Raw genomic sequence first — 21001 nt, 5'->3', positions numbered from 1 at the left:
AGGGCTGGGTGTCCTGCGTCACACGCCTGAGATTCTTCACTTTCCTTCTCTTCCCCCACACCCCCAGGGCTCAGCACATAGGGGGCTCTTGGGAAATGGCCACTGAATGATGACCTAGGACTGATTTTATTCCAACCCAAAGAGTCAGAAGTCAGGTCAGAATGAGGAGGGGCTGGCTGACAGAGTGATAATAACTGCATGCCATGGTCATCCGCCGCCCCTCGAATACCTTCGCTGTGGGGAGAGCCTCTCTCCAGAAGAGGTCGTCCCCTTTCTCAGCCGAAAACTCGTTCCTCTCCTTCAGTTTCTGAACAAGGAGCACGTACCGCAAGCCCAGCCTGTGCTGCACGGTGGGAATTTGCAGGTGAAGGACACCTGGAGCTGCTGCTCTTTCACTGACCCAAAGACCCAGAAACTGGCGTGGAAAACAGTGAAGGGCACTAATCATTAGAGAAATGCAAATCAAAGCCACAACGGGATACCACCTCACACCCATTAGGATGGCTATTGTCAGAAAGAAAGAAAAAGCAGAAAGTACCAAGTATGGATGAGGATGTAGAGAAATCGAAAATCTCGTGCGCTGCTGGTAGGAGTGTAAAATAGTGTAGCCACTGTGGAAAACAGGACGGCAGTTTTTAAAAAGACCAAGCATAGAACCACTATATGATCCAGCAATTTCACTTCTGGGTATCTACTCAAAAGAATTGAAAACAGGGTCTCGAAGAGACATTTGTACCCCCCTGTTCAGAACAGCACTTTTCAGAATATCCAAGAAGTGGAAGCAACCCAAGTGTTCATTAATGGATGAACAGATAAAGGAAATGTGGTCTGTATATACATGGAGTATTGCTCAGCCTGAAAAAGAAAGGAACTTCTGCAGTGTGTTAACCACATGGATGAAATGTGAGGCCATTATAATCAGTGGGATGAGCCGGTCACAAAAGGACAAATGCTCCATGATTCCACTTATGTGATGTCCCCAGAGTAGTCAAATGTATAGAGACTACAGAAAGCAGAGGAGGGGTTGGCAGGGGCTATGGAAGGAACATGTGGAATTAGTATTCAAAAGGTACAGGGTTTCAGCTTGGGGACATGAAAATGTTCTGGTGAGAAAAGTCCCTGCAAGTCCTCATCATGGCCAGGAGAAGTCATACCATTTACAGGCCCTGAGATTCGCGCCTGAAAGCGGAGGTACCCAGTGCTACAGTGGGGACCAGGACAGGGCACAGCATGACACAGGGAGGGGGACAGAGGGCAGGAAGGGCTGGCCAGACAGAGAGAGCAGTGAGACCCCCGCACCCCCCGACCCCACAGTGTTGGAGGAGCCCCTGGCAGGGAATGATGGAGGAGGGTCCGTGTTAGAGTCTAGATAGGGCCACCTGATTCTCACCAGGCAGCCTCCACTTTCCAGGTGCAGGCAGGAACTGTGGGGCTTCAAGTAGGAGGAAGGCCTGGGCAGCTTTGTGGAGAAGAGGCCCTGGCTGTCTCTGGAAGATGCCCTGGAGTGGCAAGACCAGAGGGGGCTGGAGCCTTAGATACACCCTGGGGGCTATGGGACCTCCATAGCCCAGGGGCAGAGTTAATTCACAGAGTAATGAGACTGTCCCCTATTACCTGGTTAGCTCCCCAGGTACAAATACACCTCCTTCGCCAACAGAGTCTGGGCCTGGTGGAGGGCCTTGTGGAGGCTCCAGTGATGCCACTCTATGTCCTGGTCATACTTGTTCTCTTCATGTAACCAGGGGGTCCTTCCTCTGCACCCCACTGGGCTTGGCTCCATTTTTCCATTTAGCTGTGCTTTGAGTTCTTAAGTGCTAAGCAGCAAGTGGCCCATCCCAGGAGCAGGGGCAGGTCAGATCGGGGTGAGGAACAGCCAGTGCCACCCTCCTTCCCTCCACCTTGCTCACTGCAGCTTGCTGAGCCCAGGAAGTCTTAAGAGACCCACTCCTGAGGTTCTGTTTTCCTGCCTGCCACCTCTGTGCACATGGGACATGAAGGGGCCAGGGAGACAGCCTGGTCTACACCTGGGAGCCACAGAGGACAGATTCATCTGGCTGACAGTTCAATCTCACCACCTGGACCTGGCTTTGCCGTGCTGCGCACTGGGCTGGCTTGGAGCCCGGCACGGGGCGGCCGGGAGAGGAGAGTGAAGCCATAGACTCCAAGCCCAGCTGCAGGGCCATGTGGGAGTCTGGGAGGCAAGCCTCCTACAGAGAAGCAGGGAGCCAGCGAGGGCAGGGATAGGCTCTGCAGAGGCAGGGTGTCTGGCTGTGCCACAGACACAGCTTCAGACGTGTCACTTGCCCTCCCTGGGCTTCTGTTGTCTCCCTGAGTTCAGGACCATTCTCAGAGGAGTGAGTTAAGAGAATCAAAAACTGTCAGAGATGATGCACCCTGTAATGACAAAATGCCACGTGCCCTATAAACCACAAAGCCCAGTGTAATCTGTAACACACCTGGTCAACTACAGAGCACCTTCCAAAGTATCATGAGATCTATACAAAACAAAGTCCTTTGTCCAGGGCCACATGCCCAATAAATCACCAAGGGCTTGGGAAGCTGTGATGTGCCCTGTAACCTGTAAAATGTCTTATAAACTGTCCTCGACCCAAACTGGCAGATGGACCTGCTCCAAAGAACTTTGTAAGCTGGAAACCCTGCAAAGTGCTTTATAAACTGCAATGTATCCCATACCCTGTGAAGCACTTTGTACACCACAAGATACTCTGTAAATAACAAAGCACCTTATAAACTGTTAAGTGCTCTGTTAAGTGCAGAGTACATTACAAACAGGAAAGGCAGAGTACTATGTAAATACCCATGTCATACTCAATAAGCTTTGTATACTGTGAAGTGCCATTCATATATGATGGGAAGCTATTCACAGTCGTGCCACTTGGTCACACAGCTACCTCTTGCCCACCTTAGAAGAGGCAGGAGGAGGCTGAGAGGGAGCTGAGATGGGGGGCAGGAAGGAAGGAGAGGTTCAGGGTGCATGGTCAGGAGCTGTGGGGGGGGGCCCACGCCCACCTCAGCTGCCCCTGCCAGGAACCCTCTAAGGATGGGGATGGGGAGAGTGGGCCCAGTGCCCAGAGAGGAGCCGCCTGCACGAGGCCCTCCTGCAGTGACGCTGCCCTGAGGCAGGACACTCCACCCTCACCAGCCGCTCACACCAGCATCCTCCCTCAACCCAAAGAAGCCCACCTACAGCCTGCTTTCAAAGGCCTTGCTCACCCTGTCCTCAGGTACCTTACAGCTCCTGCAAAAGAGGCATCAAACCAGACACTGGGAGGAGGGTGTGAGCTCTGTGTGTGCACAGGGACAGGAATGGCAGAGCTGGCCCTGGAACCTCTCTCTCTGTCCTAAGTTGCCTCCCCAGCTCCACACCCAGGCAGCTGTCCCCACCCAGCCATGGTGATTCTCATGCAAGACTCTGGTTCAGCTCCAGGCTTTTGTGGCACTGTGAGCCTGTTGCTGACCTGCTGTGGGTCAAACCGCTTTGTTAGTGAACCCAGGGACATATGAAGTATAGGCCAGGCCTGGCTGGTGAGATAAGACCTGTCAGCCTGCAGAGAGGAGAAAGTAGAAACCTGCCAGAGTGAGGTCATGCTCTTCCTGTGTTGGGCTGTCACCGTGCACCCGTTCATGAGGAGTCCTCGCCAGACCTGTCTCAGCAGGGGCCTCTGCTGACGGACAAGCAGGCACTAGATGAGCAGGGGAAGAGCGTGTTGTGGAAGGCTTCGTGCCTTGACCATACAGGGAGTGGAGAGTCATTCAAGGCTCTGAAGGTGAGGAGAAGCTTGATTAGAACTGGTCTTTACTCATGAATCAAGAAGGGACTGGGTCAGAACTAACCAGGATGTCATAAGCTTGTCACAGGAGCACCCCGTATGGATAAAGGTGGTTTCAAAGCCAGCTCCCTCCTGCACTGGAAACATGCATGGATGGACTGAGTGGGGAGAAGTTACCTTCCTGAAGTGTGGACCAGCACCTCAGACACGGGGGGCTGACCTTGATGCCTTGGAGAGGTGGGCTCCATGTCTGATTAGGGCAGCATTTGCTGACACTTCCCTTTCACTGAAGTCAGTAGAAAGGTTTTTGAAATTGCTGGAGGGGCTGGCCTATTGCAACCCCGCAGATGCCTTTTCTACTTAGCGCTGATAAAAGATGGTCTTGGCATCCATCTCTAGATCATTCTTCCAGGGAAGCACCTGGCCTACTGTCAACAGGAACAGGAATGTTCCTGTCACCCCAGCAAGATGGCTGTGTGGCCCCACTGCCCTAGTCACTCACATTCCTCTGATGTCCCTGTCACTTGATTCATTTGCTCATTACTAACTCATACCTATGAGAGCCATACCAAGTTGCTAAAATCAAACCCTGTTGACTGGAGGCAGATTCATAGAGCTGTGAACCCTGCACCATTATAAGCAGTGGAGGAAATCCCTCCTTCTGTGAGAGTTCAGGGAAGGCTTCCCAGAGGCGGTGACATGGGAATCTGGCCTTGAAGGATGAATAGAAGGCCCAGTGAAAAGGGAGAAGGAAAAGATGCTCCTAGAAAGGGGCTAAGGTGGGCAAAGGCAAGGCATGCTTCGGGGACCGGGGAACATGATAGCTGTGGATTTAGTGGGGCCACCAACAGGGCCGTTAGAAAAATATACTGGCGGTTTAGGGTTAAGTTCTGATGGGCCTTGAGCTGGGCATCACCCCAGGGAGCTGGGTTTTGCCCCTGCAGAAGTTGAGGAGCCACAGATTAAGTGAGAGACAAGGATGGAGCAAGAAGGATGAGCCCACAGACAGCAGCATGGGCAGAGTGGGAACTGGTGAGGCTGGAAGCAGGAGGCCAGGGGGCGGCCAGTGCCCTGTAGGGGCCACTTCAGGCTTGAGGAAATGGTTGTAAGCTCAGGGCCTGTAGTGTTTATTCCTGGAATCTAGCTCAGGGAGTAGGTTCTCAGTAAATACTCATCACGTGAGTGAGTGAATGAATGATGAAATTTGGGGAACCACGCCTCTTTCTGGACTTTGCCCCTACACTCCCCAAATATCCTATGCCACCCATAGAGCCCAGGGACTTCCTCCCCATCCACCCTTGGCTGGGGCCCTGCAGGAGCGCATCATCCTGGCTCTGCCCCTGCACCTGGCTTACCCCTACCCTTGGGAGTAGCAGAGATGGGTGCCAGCACCCTGAGGTTCAGCCCAGACACCGCCACAAGCCACCTGGAGACCTGGCTTCTCAAAAGACCTCAGGCAGGGCCTTGCCCTTGTTTCCACTGCTGTGATGTGAGGGATCCCTTGACTTCGTGTGTGCTCTCGTGGGGCAGGGTGGCAGAGTGAGCTGTGAAGGGGGGCACTAGCTTGCTGAATGCAAGCATTGGGAACATACCCAGATTCTGTGACCCTGTTTTGGTATTTTTTCATTTTTTTTCTGAGGCCCTTCCAATGATGGAAGAGGCCCCCCTACCCCCTCTCCCATTGTCTCCTATCTCGGGGATGCTCATCCCTTAAGCTAGACATACAGTGGGGACTCAATAAACTTGAAGAGACAATGAGTGAAAGGGCCAGTCCTGTCTCTGCTGTGAACCTGCTATGTGCCCTCCAGTCCCCCTCTCTGGTAAAATGGGGAGCCTGAACTTCCTGTCTCCCAGGGCTGCTGTGATGCTCAAAACCATCTTGTGACCCAGAAAGTGTGTGTAGACAGTGAACGGCTGGAAAGCCTTGAGCTGTGGTGTGAAGGTGAGGAGTGGCCACATGCGTTCATGTTTCCTGGGGTGGTGTAACACTGTTCCACCAATGGAGTGGCTTCAACAGAAGTTTATCGGTTTGTGGTTCAGGGGCCAGAAGTCCCAGATGAAGGTACGGGCAGGCCAGGCCGCCTCTGAGGGTACAGGGAAGGATCTAGTCCAGCCTCAAGTGTCTGCTCACGCCTAGGCTGTGGCAGCTCCACTCACCTTCATGTGGCCTTCCCCTGCGGGCCTGTCTGTGTCCATGTGTCCCCCTTTTCACAAGGATGACAGCTGTAGTAGCGTCAGGCCCACCCTGCTCTGGTGTGACTTCTTAACTCATTATGTCTACAATGACCCTGTTTCCTACTTTCTGGGGTACTACAGGTTAGGACTCCTGTACATGGATTTGTGGGGGACACAAGCCATAACACTGTACACAATGACTTATTTTCTTGGCTTCTTGTCGTCTCTCCTTTGCTCACTGGTCAGTGAGTGTACAGCTCAGTTATGGTCAGTCTGAGTGTACAGGTGTCGTGGACTTGCAGTTGGAGGGGTGGGGGGTAGGGGGGAAAGAAGGGGAAGGGTCTAATCAATGAACATGTATGAATGACCCGTGGACATGGACAAGAGGGTGGAGATTGACTGGGGGTGGGGCATAGGCAGGGCAGGGAAGAGCAGTGGGGGAAAATTGGGACAATTGTAATAGGACAACAAAATAAATAAGATAAAATTAAATAAGGAAGCCAGGGAAGCCAACCTGCAGTAAGTCTCTGGGTCCCCTGGGGGTCAAGTTCTCCCTTCACCCACCCTCAGGAGAAGCACCTGAGCCCATTTCTCCAGGAACCGGGACACTGAAGGGGCAGCTCTGAGTGAGGGCTGCTTGCCCCAGGCCCCCTCTGACTGTGCCTTCGCTGAGCACCGGCCTCCCCTCCCTGCTTTCCCCACAGCATTTCAACCTCCATCCTGGCCCTGGATGACTCTGACTCAGCCTCAGCCGAGAGAACAATGATGGATGACGTTCAAGGAAGCGCCTCCTCGTTGACCATCGGGGACGAGATAGACGAGTCTCCCCCTGAAACTGAAAAGAAGTAAGTGGCCTCCCTGGCCCGGGGCTGAGGGACCCTCCTGTGGTCAGCAGAATAGGCATGGTTCGCAGAGGCCACAAAGGGCTAAGTGACCTTGGGCAGTCACATGCCCCTGGGCATGGTTCATCTCCAGCAATCCTTGATCTCTGGCCTGTTTTAGCAACGTGCTGCCCAGCTGCTCTCCTCAGAGCTGCTGGTAGTGGTCTGGTTGGTGGAGATTGAGGCCTTTAAACATTGTGGAGAAACCCCCCAGCCCAAACCTGTCTGTCTGTCTGAGAAAGGCGGGCACTACCGGCCGTGTCCCTGTGAGCGACTTCCTAGGCCTGTCAAGTCTATAAACTTAGCCGTGTCACTGGGAAGCGAATCGTGTTCTGCAAGAGCATGTTCTGAAATCACATGTTTCTCATGAAGATAGAAAAGGCAAAACTGTGAGCATCTCAAAAAGTCACAGGTGCCATTGGGACCCCCAGATTGCAGCAACACCAAGAGGACCTCAGCTGTGCAAGGTGGAAGGCCACGCCCACCTCGGCCTGGCCAGGGCAGGGCTTGGCACTGCCCAGACCAACCCTCTCTGCCCATTTCCCAACATTTGCTTCTCTCTACTTTGATTTTTAGGATGACACATCCTGATGAGGATCTTCCTCCTATCAGCAAAGGCAGGAGGGGCAGTAAGAAGCTAAATGATGGGAAGAAACTGCTCCCCAAGAAGTAATGCAGGCCCCTTGACCACCAGAGTGCCAGGCCTGGACATAGCTCATCCCTCACCCACTCAGCCATCCTGCCCTGCCTCCCCAGCCCCCGCCCCCTTCTCGGAGCCTCTGTGTAATAAACAAGCATGCCGGCAGCATCCGGGTGAGGCTGTGGGCTAGGCTGGCTCTACAAGGCCAGAGGCCCCCCAGCAGCCCTGTTACAGGCCCAGTCCTTGGACACTTGGTTGCTCTGACCCAGAGCTGCTTCTGTGGCCTGTGAAGTCAGCCCAGGATTCTTCCACTCCCAGGGAAATGAACCTGACAAGGGGACCCAGCCAAATGAGACATTAGCCATGGGGGAGATCTGTGATGGAACTAAACTATGCTCTCCTCTCCTTCACTGGGTGGGAATGGCTTGGGTTCTGGCCCAAGTGCAAAACAGAGTGTGAGAGAGTAGAGGGAGAAGGGAGACAGGAAGCTGAGGGAGAAGAGACTAAGGGAAAGATGGGGAGGCTGATGATGAGAAGGGAGAAAACAGGAAGGAGAGGGGAGGGGCAGAGGGAGGGGAAGTCGAGAAGGAAGAAATGAGGGAGGAGGGAGAGAAAAGGGCAGGTGGATAGAGAAAGAAAGGGCCATGGAGTGGGACAGAAGAGGTGGTGACAAGCCACACCGAGGGACCCTTTGGTGGCACTGGAAAGCCAGAGCCCCTGTGCGCTAATGTCCCCGTTTAGCCCACGCTCATCTGCCTCCCTGGTGGCAGCTGAGAAGGGTAGAGAGCACGCCAGCTCTGGCCCTGCTTGTCTGCAGCTCCCAGGGCCATGCTTCCCGGGAGCAGGGTGTGGACCCCAGGGGGTCTGCCTTGCTCTCCAAGCCTGGAATAGAGTCTACAGGCCCTGATCTGTGGGTGGCGTTCAGTGGCATGCTCTATACTTCACAACTTGTGCTCCCTCTGTAATAGATGCTTTTTTAATCTGAATTTCTTGAGGTTCAATTTTTATCACTTGTATCATTCAAAGGCTTTTAATGGGTTATACATTTGTCCCCTAGTAATTGATTCAAAATGACATGCTATGTGCTTAAGCCTACAACCTTTGACCTAAGGGGCCCTGATGTATGTTAGGGGTCTTGGGCATCCCGGCACTCTCCCCTCCTCCTTGTCTGAACAAAGAACACACAAAAATTGTTCCCCCTCTGCCCAGGTCAGCCTTCACATACTAGGTTTACACATAGGCAGGGTGGGGCAAAAGTAGGTTTACAGTGGTTTGTGTGACAATAATGCAGTAATTAATAAATAATACTACAAGAATACACTGTGTTTACATGTACTCACAATTGTAAACCCACTTTGGCCCCACCCTGTCTATACGCTGTCTATGAGGTCTGGAAATGCAGCGACTAGCGCCCCCTGATGCCCTGCAGAAGCAAACACAAATCTCCTCTGAAGTTCACTCGCCACGTAGACCTCACAGGATTCCCACAGAGAGAGCCCAGGTGAATATTAGCTCACAATCCAAAATTTAAAAATGTAAGCCAAAGTGAATGAAAACAAATATCAAATGTTAAATCAGACATAAAGACTCTGGATTTTTTAATTGTCATACAATATAAAACAAATATGTTTTAAATGTTTAAATAAGCAAAGGAAAGATTTGAAAACCTAAGCAAGGAGGAAGGCATCATCAAACAAACAAAAAAAAATACGGACTGAATTTTGCTTCCGGACATGTTGGAGTAACTGGTACTGGGGTTTCATCCTGACACAAACACCCAGGACAAGAGAAACAGTGTGTGTTCTACAATCACTCCCAGCTTTCTGCCAGACATACTTTCTGGATCATGGTGCAGGGAAAGAGAACGCAGGCACAGTATAGAGTGTTGCTGAACTGGGGGGAGAGATCAGAGTTAGAGAGTCGGCAGTGAGCAGAATCCGTGAGGCAGAGCATCAGTGAAGAGGGAGCTGTGCAGAAAGAACTCTAGGAATTTCCCCAGGGTTCTCTCTGAGTCCTCGGCTAGATGCTCCGCTGCACGTTGAAGGTGTGGCTTTGTAAGGTCTGGTAAAGAACTAGATTTTCACAGGTAAAAGTATGAAGTTGGACCCTTCCCTAACACCATATACAAAGATTAACTTCAAATGGATCAAGAACCAAATGTAAGACCTAAAGCAATAAAACACATAGAGCAAAGCATAGGACAAAAGCATTTTGACATTGGATTTGGCAGTGATTGTATGGATATGATACCAGAGGCACGGGCAACAAAAGGAAAAAAAGAGACAAATTAGACTTCATGAAAAAAATTTAATGTGTGCACCAAAAGACACTATCCAAAGAATGAAAAGGCAACTCACAAAATGGGCAAAAATATTCTAAAATCATATATTGATAAGGGATTAATGTCCAGAATATATAGAGAACTGCTAAAACAACCTAATGCAAAATTGGGCAAAGGACTTGAATAGTCATTTTTCCAAAGGAGATATACAAATGGTCAATAAACATGTGAGAAAATTCTCAGTGTCACTAATCATCAGAGAAATGCAAATCAAAACCACAGTGAGGTACCGCCTCACACCCATTAGGATGACTTCAATCAAACAGAAAACAAGAAGTGCTGGTAAGGATGTGGAGAAAAATGGGACCCTTGTGCACTGCTGGTAGACATGTAAGTTGGTAGAGCTGCTGTGGAAACAACTATGGAGGTTCCTCAAAAGATTAAAAATAACAATTAGTATATGACCCAGCAATTTCACCTCTAAGTATATACCCGAAAGAATTGAACAAGGTCTCAAGGAGCTGTTTGTACACCCATGTTCATATCAATATTATTTGCAATGGCTAAAACATGCAAGCAAACTCTATTCATCAGCAGATGAATGGGTAAGTGAAATATGGTAGATACATACAATAATATTGAGCCTTAAAAAGAAGTAAAATTCTGCAAGATGCTACAACATGGATTAGCCTCGAGGACATTAAGCTGAGTGAAATGAGCCATTCACAAAAAGATCAATACTGTATGATTCCACTTACATAACGTTCCCCAGAGAAGTCAAAATCATAGAAAGTAGAATGGTCGTTGCTAGGGACTGGTGAGGAGGGAGGAGAAATTGTTTAATGGGTATGGAGTTTTAATTTTACGAAGTGAAAAGAACTATGCGGATTGACGCTGGTAGTGGCTGCAGAACAATGTGAATGTATTGGGTTGGCCAGCAAGCCCATATGTTGTTTTCCATAAAGGACGCATCTTTCATTCTCACCAATAACTTCGCTGATTTGGATATATTGAGTATGTCGGCTATCTCCTGCAGGGTAGAATGTTAATTGTTCTCAATTAGTGTCTCAGTTTGATCGCTGTCTACTTCAGCTGGTCTACCCGACAGTGGAGCATCATCCAGCGAGAAAATCTCCAGCACAAAACTTTGCAAACCACTTCTGGCACATTTGATCAATCACAGCACCTGCGCCACACACTGCATACATTTTTAGTTTGCATTTCAGTTGCATTTTTACCTTTCTTGAAATGATAAAGCATAATATGCCAAAATGTTGCGTATTTTTCTATCTTCAATATTGAAATGGCTACCCCAAAATTCACCAATTTTGATAAGTTTTTTTAAATGCACACTGATGTAACAGGTGTCACAATACAATCTAACAAAACTGTTTCAAATTAAGTTAGAAACAACTGGAGCACTATTAGAGCCATCTTATGGAGAAAAGTAAATGAACTTTTTGGCCAACCCAACCTTTAAACCAGTTAACTGTACACTTAAAAATGCCTATGATGGCAAATTTTATGTTATTTATATCTTACCTTTTAAAAAAGCAACAACAACAACTAAAGAAACCTAAAGCAAATATTTTTCTTAATGGAGATGCTGTAAGTATATTCTGCTAAAGGAACAAGATGAGGGTAACACTGCCAACAGCAGCACTATCCAAAATATATTGGAAATCCTGAACTCTATATGGAAAGAAAAAGAAATAAGAGCATCTCAGTGAATTTCGTGTGTTATCCTGAAATACCACAGACGGATAGTTTAAACAACAGAAATATGCTTCTCACTGTCAGGAGCCTGGAAGGTGACGGTCCGAGTGCCAGCATGGTCAGGCTTTGGGTGAGGACCCTCTTCCTGGGCGTGGCCTTCCTCCTGGGTTTGGCTTTCCTTGGTGTGTGGTCACACGGAGAGATCTGTCACTGCCTCTTTGTATCTGCGCACCAATCTCATCATGGGGGCTCCACTCTCATGACCCCGTCTCACGTGATCACCTCCCAAAGACTCCACCTCCAAATACCACCCCACTGGGGGTTAGGGCTTCAGCCTAGGGACTTGGCACTGGGGACAAACACACGAATGTTCAGCCCATTACAGGGAGAGAGAAGGATGTGGAAAGACATGATAATAAAATTGTCAGTTTGTGGTGATTAATCAGCTATCTAGAAAAATCAACCAAGAATCAATAAAGAAACTATTAGACCTAATATGGATTTAACAAGGTGCTGGACACAAGAACAACGTGTGAAGACAGTTTCACAGTGAGAAGCAGTGGGCCAGGCTGCACGCACAGTGACAGGGAGACCTAAACACCCGGCACGAGTGGATGAGGGACTCTGTAACACAGTTGCTTTAGTGCCCAGGAGTGAACTGAGAAGAAAGACAGACCCAGTGCTTGCCAGAGGGAGGATGGGGCCTAGTGTGGGGCCTCTGTGCTGAGAGCTCAGGAGGTCTCAGGAAGATGCAGAATAATCCGAGGCCCCTGTTGCTGAGGCCCCTGACAGCCCTCACCCAGAACTCACAAGTATCTTTCCTCCCCAAAATCAAAACCTGCCTCTTCCTGCACCCCTCCTCCCTACCAAGCCTTGAGACTGTGGGCAAGTGACTCGGTGTCTGGGTGTCCACATCCTCCTCTGTGAAGTGAGGATGACATGACGACAGTTACAACCTCCCAGGGACGTGGGTGGATTGAATATGGTACTGCAGAGGAAGGACTAAGCTCATGCTCAGTAATTATGGATGAAAAGAACTATTTATTAATAAAGCAGTTAAGGAATCCCCCCACCCAACACCAACCTCCATCGCAGCAAGGCCCGCCTGCTGCTGGCTGCCTTCCTGTCTTCAGCTCCATCAAGGGTTAAGGAGCTTGGCTGCCCGCGCAGGAGGAGCAGGAATGAAGTAGTGGTGCTGGCAGCAGCGTCTCCCTATCTGTGAGCAATCTCCTCCGGCCCCCAGCTCCCGTCTCAGAAATGAAAGCCCCTCTCCTAGGCTGAAGCTCTGCTGGCTGCATCATAATGACTCCTGGACAAAGAGATTGGGCCTTCCCTCCCCTATGGCACTGGGCTCTCACCTCCCCAGGTCTCTGGGATGCAGGGGCCCCTGAGCTGCCCTGGAGCTGCCAGTTCACATGTGGGAGAGAGATTGGGTCCTTTTAGCTCCTGGTCCTGTGAGGCCGGAGGAAGGGGAAGTGAGGTGAGGTGGGGGGAGCTGGGAGGGTGTCCTGGAGTTGGGGGAATGCTCACAGGTTGGGGAGGAGCTGGTCAGTGTGTCCTAGTTACTCTAGGTCTTATAGAACCCACCCATCCTGCTATGGCTCTACAGATTATAGCCCATCAGTGAGTTGTGAAATCCATTGAGTGGGTCGTGATCCACATTTAAAGAAAAAAGAATTGGGTTAGAAAATAGAGTGCATTGCATTTAGTAAAGTGACAAGCTTTATTCCTTCCAGTCACCATCATGTAGTGGCTAAAAACACAGACCCTGGATCCCACATGCTCAGCCGTGCAACCTCGGACATGTTGTTTAAACTTCCATGCCTCAGTTTCCTTACCCGTCCATAGAGAAGACCAACAAGCATGTGGCGGGTCATTGTGAGGAATGAAGAAGGGTTACAGAAGAGCTCAGGGGTCAGGGAAGCACTGCGAGTGTGGGCTCCGTTTCTGTCTCCACTGTGTAAATCTGTTTCTTCTTGGGGAAGGTACAATACCTAGTCATAAACACTTGAAAGCCACTGGATTTGACAATTGGGCACAGGGCCTGTTTATGGCGAGAATTCGGGGCACAGCCTTGGGTGGGGCTGGGGGTGCTACTCTTAGCAAATTAGAAGAGGGGAGCCTGAGAGGAAAAGGCAAAGCCAGAATCCCCAGAAGCAGGTCTCCATGTGCACAGCCCTCTGCGGTTTACACCACGGCTGGCCTCTCTCGCCACAGCAGCCGCTGGGATCATTTTGTGTAAATAGCAAGGAATGCGATTGCTGGATCATGTGATAGCAGTGTGCTCGGTTTTGTAAGAAACCACTAAGCTGCCTTCCCAAGTGTCTGTACCATTTTGCAGTCTCAGCAGCAGTGACCGAAAGTTCCTGTTGCTCTGCATCCTCGTCAGCATTTGGTGTTGTCAGTGTTTTGGATTTTGGCCATTCTGATGGGCTTAGAGTGTTCTCATTATTGTTTTAATTTACACTTTCACAATGGCTTGTGGTTTTGAGCGTCTTTTTGTATTTTTATTTGCAATCCGCATATCTTTGCTATTGAGGTATATGTTCATGTCTACTGCCTACTGTTTAATTGGGTTTTTCATTTTCTTGTTAAGTTATTTGTATGTTTTGGATAACAGTCCTTTATTGGATGTGTCTTTTATAAATATTTTCTCCAAGTCTGTGGCTTATCTTCTCATCCTTTTGACATTGCCTGTCTTGGAGTAGAAGTTTCTGACTTAATGAAGTCTAGCTAATCGATTCTTTCATGGATCATACCTTTGGTGTTATAGCTATAATAAAAAGCCATCACAATACCCAAGGTCATCTAGATTTTCTCCTGTGTATCTTCTAGGAGTTTTATAGTTTTGCAGTTTACATTTAGGTCAATGATCTGTTTGAGCTAATTCTTGTGAAGGGCATAAATTCTGTGTTTAGATTATTAATTGTGTATGTGGGTGTCTGGTTATCACAGCACCATTTGTTAAAAAGACTGTCTCCTTTGTGTTGATTTCACTGTTTTGTCAAAGATTACGTCAGTTGATTATATTTCTGTGGGTCATTCCTGGGCTCTCTAACTTATCAACCTATTTGCCATTCTTTCACTGATACTTTTGTTCCTCTAGCTTTATCGGGAGTCTTGACAGGTAGTGTCAGCCCTCTGACTTTTTTCCCTTCTACTTTCCATTTTTTAGAAGTAGAAATTGAGACACCAAGAAGTTAAGTAACTTGCCCAAAGTTGCAAAGTAAATGGCAGAGTCATTATTTGAACTCAACTCCTTTGACTACAAAGCTCGTGCTTAGGACAGAGGTGTGGGGTTCCGTGTCTCTGCTGAACCACCATGGAGCCCCCTCCCAGTTCCTGTATTGTTAATGCCCGTCTGCATCAGCCTTCCCCATGGACTCGGGGCTCCTCCAGGAAGACCTGAATCTCACCTTTCACTGATGTTTGTGCTCCTACCAGAAGCTGATCCAGAGAAAGTCTTTTGGGAGTGTTTGTTGAATGACTATGTGACCGATTGAGTGAGTGTTGGAAGGAAGGGAGACAGGCTGGTGGGGCGAGGGAGCTTTGATCAGCTCTGACCTGGAAGCATACCTGCTTGCCCCAGAAAGGACCCCTGCACACTCAGTAAAGCTCCCTTCTTCTCCCTTTGCCCCGACATGAGCTCCAGGGCACTTATTCCTTGGCTCATCTCACAACTTTAACTTACTTTAGAGACAGTCAAAGATGCCCATTCTACAATCAGTTCTCCCTCCTAGACTCACTGTGCCTGAAATCCCTCCCTAGACTCCCTCCCAATAAGAGTTTCCTGTAAGCTGGCACAGTTTACCTCGGTCTGACTCAGGATGGGCAGTGTGCTGCTGACCCCACATGGGCCACTTCATTTAAACCTCCCAAAGGCCTCAGGGGGAAGGCGCTCCTATGGGACCATTTTACAGAGGGAGCATATGCACAGTCAGGGTGGGGAACTCGGTTATCTAGTTCAAGAAGCCTGGCAGTTGGGAGGTGTGGGTCCAGTCCTGTATCAGTGACAGACTTGCTTCCAAATGCAAGTGGAGTCAGTGCCCCCGCCCCCAGCCACTGGAGCCACCATGGCCCGCTCCTGATGCCCACGGGACTGGTGGGCCAGAGTTCGAAGCTAGACAATTCTGGTCCAGCCCAGAAGCCACCCAGCGCTGGGTGAAGCTTTTCACAGCTCTGTGAGCCCCGATGGCCACAGTCCCCAAGCAGGGCATGACAGGCTTTGCTCTGCCCCCATGAGCCTGGTTGGCACTGAGTGGGGGTGCTGCCAGGCGAGCCATGCCAGTTGCAGCTAATGCCCAGGGCATCAGGAGTCCCTCTCTTCACCTGTGAGTCACCCACCCGACATTTCAACAAGTGTGTTGGTCCCCCCAATGTGAGGTACTCACTGGACTACAGCAGTGAACCAAGTAGGCAAAATCCCCTCTCCCCAGGGAGCAGGGAGACAGACACCAAACCCAGTGAGTACAGTGCTCACCGTATCCCATGGTGACAAGCCCTATGAGGAAGTGAAGCAGGGAGGGCCTCACAGGGGAGGTGACCTTTGAACAAAGTTCTGAAGGAGGAGAGGAAGGAGCCATGTGGATGTCTGAAGGAAGAGCCCCGTGGCAGGGTGTGCTTGGAGTGTTGGAAGAGCAGTGAGGGCCAGGTGGGCCACAGTGGAGGAGCTGGGGACAGTTGGGAAGGAGATGAGGACAGAGAGGCAACCCTGGGGGAGACCTTATGGACCACTGGAAGGACTGTGGCTTTTATCCTGAGGCAGGAGCCACAGAGGGTATAGAGCAGAGGAGGGGCAAGTCCTGATGTGGTTTTAACAGGATCCCTCTGGCTACTGGGCAAGACAGTCTAAGTTTTGAAGATCAAGTTAAATTTCCTAACAGATCTGATTTGGGGTGGGAGAGAATAGGGGCCTCGGGAATGACTCCAGTGTTCTGGAAGGATGGAGATGCTTCGCTGTTCCTGAGTTGGGAGGCTGCGAGAGGAGCTGGTGGGGGTGGGGGTGGGGATTAGAAACTGGGTTTTGTTCGTATTAATTAGGGAGCCCCACTAAGCACCCGGGTGGAGTGGGCTGATGCCATCTTCCCCAGGCTCCACCCACTGCCTCTCCTCTGCAGGAGAAAGGGGAGGGGACCTCTCAGATCAGGGAGGAACTCTGTGGGGGAGGCAAGACACTGGAGAGGCTGCAAGGGTAAAGGAGGTACCAGAAAGGATAATACACCCCAAAGGGAGTGAGAAAGGATGACACACCCCAGAGGGAGTGGGGTGTGACCCCGACCCTGGGATTCAGCAGCCTGAAATCCACAATCTCTTCCCCAGACTGGTCTGTGGTACTGTGGGCAGGAGGGTCAGGGGGGCACTCCCCTGGGGATGGGGGGATTCTCGGCTCATTAGCACTTTAAAGGGAATGTTTCAGCTGTGACACTAGCTGTAAGCAATTAATTTTAGGTGGAAGCAGACAGAGTTCAAAGAGAAAGGCATTCCTGTCCTTTCTCTTCCTATTCTCCCGCTTCATCAAGGAGAGTCTCAGGTGGGTGCTCCGGGTCTTTAACGCCTCTTTGACACTCACCAATCTCCCTTCTTAACCAAGGGGGGGCCGGCGGTAAGTTCAGAGCTTCTGCAGGCAACAGTGTTTGGCTAGAATTTAACAGTCAAGATTTACGCGCAGTTTGCTTTATAGTGCCCCTGTATGTAATTTATGGCAAATCATGGCTGTGATTTGAAGTTTCTTTTAAATACATCTAGGTTGAAAAATGATTAAATAAAAAAATAAATAAATACATCTAAGTTGAAAATTTGAATGGATTTAAGATTTCCCGTAAATTAAAGTGGCAAACATCACTTGGGAAATGCTCCCTTAATAATTGTGTTCGTAAGGTTGCTGTGAGGCTTGGCTTGGTTGATACTTTTGTTTGGGGTACTTTGTCTGCTACAGTATTTTGTTCCCTTCTTCTTTCTTGTCCCCTGGCCTTTTCCTCTAGAAAGTAGGATAGGGTGGGATCCAGTCCTTGTACCACCAGCCTCAGCGAGGTCCTGGAATGGCTAAGCACCTCTTTCTACACAGCCAGGTCAGCATCCTTTTCTGGGTCGAAGTCCACTGGGGGGCGTCTCCACACTGGCCTGATCTGCTCCCATTTGCACTGTCTGGATGCACTGACTTCACGCCGCCCTCCCTTGGCCCTTAGGGCTTCAGAGCAGCATCAGTTTCACTTTCTGTCTTCCAGGCCCGTGCACGTCAGGCTCCCTGCTCTCTCTGCTCCATCTCCACCAGCCTCTGCCTCTCAGCAGCCCTGTGATGTGGGGACCAACACTGAGAGGTGATGAGGCTGGCAAGGTCATCTGGGAAGTGAGCAGCTGACCCAGGATGACACAATGATAGTGGGTGCTGGGCTGGGCCCCCACATTCCATGAAAGAGCCCCCTGGTATGGGGGTGCCAAGGAGCAGGGGATGAACAGAGGGATGGGATGCCCCCTAAGCATGTGCTTAACCATGTGACCAGCCTTTAGGGACAAAGCCAGGCCCACCAGACCCTGGGGATTTACTTTTCCCTCAGAGGCGTTTAAATCTGAGCCCCAGAGAAGGCGCTGCTTAACACAAAAGGCTGCCATCTTTGAATGGGAACGGTGAGGGCTTCTCCTCAAAGTCCTCGGTATTCATCACCATCATTTTTATCATATTTACTCTGCATCAGGTACTATTCTGAATGCTTTACAGATATTAATTTGCTTAGTTACCCAAAATCCCTGTGATGTAGACGCTTTTATGATTCCCATTTTGGAGATGGGGATATTGAGGCACAGAGATATAAAAAGACTTGCCTGAGGTCACACGGCGTTTCAGTGGCAGAGCCAGAAGTCGAGCCCAGAGAATTTGGCTCCCTTGTTATGAAAAGCAACAGGCCAGGGCTGTGTACGCAGAGGGGGCAAGGCTGTGGTCTCTCTTCCTGCTGGAACCCCGCCCCCTGCTACCCCCAGGCTGCTCGTGCAGAAGTGCCAGCCTCTTCTCACTGGCCTGGGGAGAGGACAGAGCCACAGAAGACTGGAAGGGCCCTCAGCCACCTGCCTCCCACCTGGCACTGTCAGCCCTTGACAGCTTTCCTGGTCAGTGGGCATGCGGCCTCGGCTTGTACACCCCCAGCAATGAGGGGCTCACTCTCTCCTGGCTGACTGTGCTCTGCTCTGCCTGAGAGAAACCTCCTCCTCTTCACCCTGTGAATCCAATACCTACCAGAGTCCAGGGCTGCGGACCCCCAGACCTGCCTGCTCCCCCTGCTCTGTAGGGCTTCTCTGACCTCTACAGCCCCACTAGGGCTTTCTGAACTCCAAAGTCTGTGGCCCAAGGGGCTCTAAGTGTCACTGGGGGAATTAAAGTAAAGACAGGGCTGCGGCTACGTGTATGAGTGTGAGGGGGGGGCTGGTGGGGAGGCAGTGGCTTCAGGGCTCTGATTGTACCCAGCTTCCCCACCTTTGCTCTCACACTGAGGCCACCAGCCCGGTGCACTGTTTCCAGGGTCTGGCCCTTTTAAATTTAGCTGGAGGAAAAAGCAGTTTGTGCAGGCCTGGAACGCGGAGACAATCAGCAACAGGAAAAAGTCATCCGAGGGGAGTTTTCAATGAATTATGGAGGCATTGTTCCTGCGCCCGAGGAGCCGGGGCTGCTGGTCCAGGCCTCGCTGACCCAGCCCAGGTCTCTGGGGCCAAGCATTGCCTGGAGCTGCGTCAGGACAACACAATGTGGGCGTCTGAAGGCAAAAAAAAAAAAAAAAAAAAGCAGAGGAAGAAAAATACTGGAAATTCCCTATGTCCCAGCTATGGAAGAGCCTTTCTTGAAAATCAACAGCAAGGGAAAGGTTGCTGTCCGCCCAAGCGGGGGACCTCGGGGAGCGGGAGGAAGTCACAAATGATATTTTGAGATATTTTCAGTCTAGTGTGATGCCGGTTGATTTTCCAAAACACAAGGGCCTTATGCTGAGGGGAGAGTTAAGGTTGGACTGGGGCTGGCCGGGGGTGGGGCCCAGGCCAGGACAAGGACAGAAACAGAAGCTGACCCAGTTGGAGTGCTCTCGTGTCCCAGCTGGCGGACTCACAGGCCCCTTGCGGCCAGGGGAGGCCAGGGGGTCTCCTGTTGATCCAAAGGCCCTTCCAGTCCTTACGCTGATGAGAGGATCACAGATGAATCCTAGAGTCTCCTGCACATAAAGCCTGCTAGGTGACCAAGCAAAACCTTGTTTATATCTCCCAACGGGGAGCTCACTATCTACACAGCTTGAACTGGGAGACACAGTAACGACCTTCTAGAGGGGATACAGTAGTGAACAAAGCAGAAGAAAAACGTTCATGGAACTGACATTCTAGTGAGGAGACACAGGCAGCACACACAATAACATTTATAGCATGTTAGAAAATGCAAGCGTTATGAGAAGATAAACCAGAGGAAAGAGTAGGAGTTGCTTGGTATATAATTCTAAAAGGGCCAGAGGGTAGGGGGCAGGCACTAAGGAGAAAATGTCTCCTCGTGCTCAGCCGAGACCCAGCTCCCTGGGAGGCCTCACAGGCCCCCACTCTGCTCCCTGGACCCGCAGCCCCACCCTCCTCTGCTCCGGGCTGAGCAGGGCCAGCTCCTCATGGGAAGGGGGACCCTGCCTCTCCTCACCCTTCCCAGAAGCTTAGAGTTGAACACCTTTCCCAGAAGAAGGCGAAGCATTTTAAATCCCCTAACTTAGTGCACCCTGCAGTCCTCATTTGGCTGTTTTAGCAGCTGACCCCACTGTTACCTCCTACTAAGCTCACCGTCCTCTGACGCCCTCCCTGTACAGACAACTGGACCTGTGTCCCCCACCCATGGGTAGTTCAGGCTTGCAAACTCACGAAGAATTTGCATTTATCTCTATTATTTCATCTTGTGGAATTTTGTCCATGCAGCTTACAGAGATCCTTTTGGCACTGAGGTGGACTACATATCAGGCAGACAAAGAGTTAACACTAACATTCAAGAGATGCCTAAAAATAGATAACAACAATACAAGAAAGAAAGGAAAGAAGGAAGGAAGGAAGGAAGGAAGGAAGGAAGGAAGGAAGGAAGGAAGGAAGGAAGAAGAAAGAAAAGAAGAGAAAGGAAAAAAGAAAAGGGAAGAAAAGAAAGAAAGGAGAGGACTTCCGCCAAGATGGAGAAGTAGGTGGAGGGTCCACCTCGCCTCTGTGCACAACCAAATCTAAGAACAACTATTTTTAACAGCAGTCACAACCAAGCCACACGGAAAATCGACAATACGGAGTCCAAAGGACAACTAGATACTCGGCTGGACCGGTACAAGGAGCCAGGCCAGCAGCGGAGCAGGTTAGCAAGAAAAAATTCCCGGGGCGGTGCGCGGTTCGCAGGGGAACCGAGGGCGCGATTGCGAGCGAGCTGGCTGCCGGAGCGCACAAAGAAGGGGCGCGGTGGGTCGCTCAGTCGCGCGCATTTACGTGCGGAGAAGCCAGTGAGAAGGGAAGCCGGTGCAATACCGATCGGATAAAC

At 50.4% G+C, this 21001-nt stretch overlaps 1 protein-coding gene across 1 annotated transcript in view; it reads left to right on the top strand.

The window, feature by feature from the left end:
* Positions 1 to 10817, top strand: part of CUNH3orf20 (chromosome unknown C3orf20 homolog) — an 80305-nt gene extending 69488 nt beyond the window's left edge. The window contains exons 15-16 of the mRNA XM_037139363.2: positions 6671 to 6811; positions 7424 to 10817. Of these exons, the coding sequence (XP_036995258.2) occupies positions 6671 to 6811; positions 7424 to 7520 (238 nt within the window). The 3' untranslated portion in view covers positions 7521 to 10817. The remainder of the gene's footprint in view (positions 1 to 6670; positions 6812 to 7423) is intronic.
* Positions 10818 to 21001: the final 10184 nt, after the last annotated feature.

This window comes from Artibeus jamaicensis, unplaced genomic scaffold (genome assembly GCF_021234435.1).
Source record: "Artibeus jamaicensis isolate MK-2021 breed Jamaican fruit bat unplaced genomic scaffold, CSHL_Jam_final contig_519, whole genome shotgun sequence".
Classification (NCBI taxonomy): Eukaryota; Metazoa; Chordata; class Mammalia; order Chiroptera; family Phyllostomidae; genus Artibeus; species Artibeus jamaicensis.
Note: the sequence above shows the minus strand (reverse complement) of the source record. Positions and strands in the feature narration are given on the sequence as shown.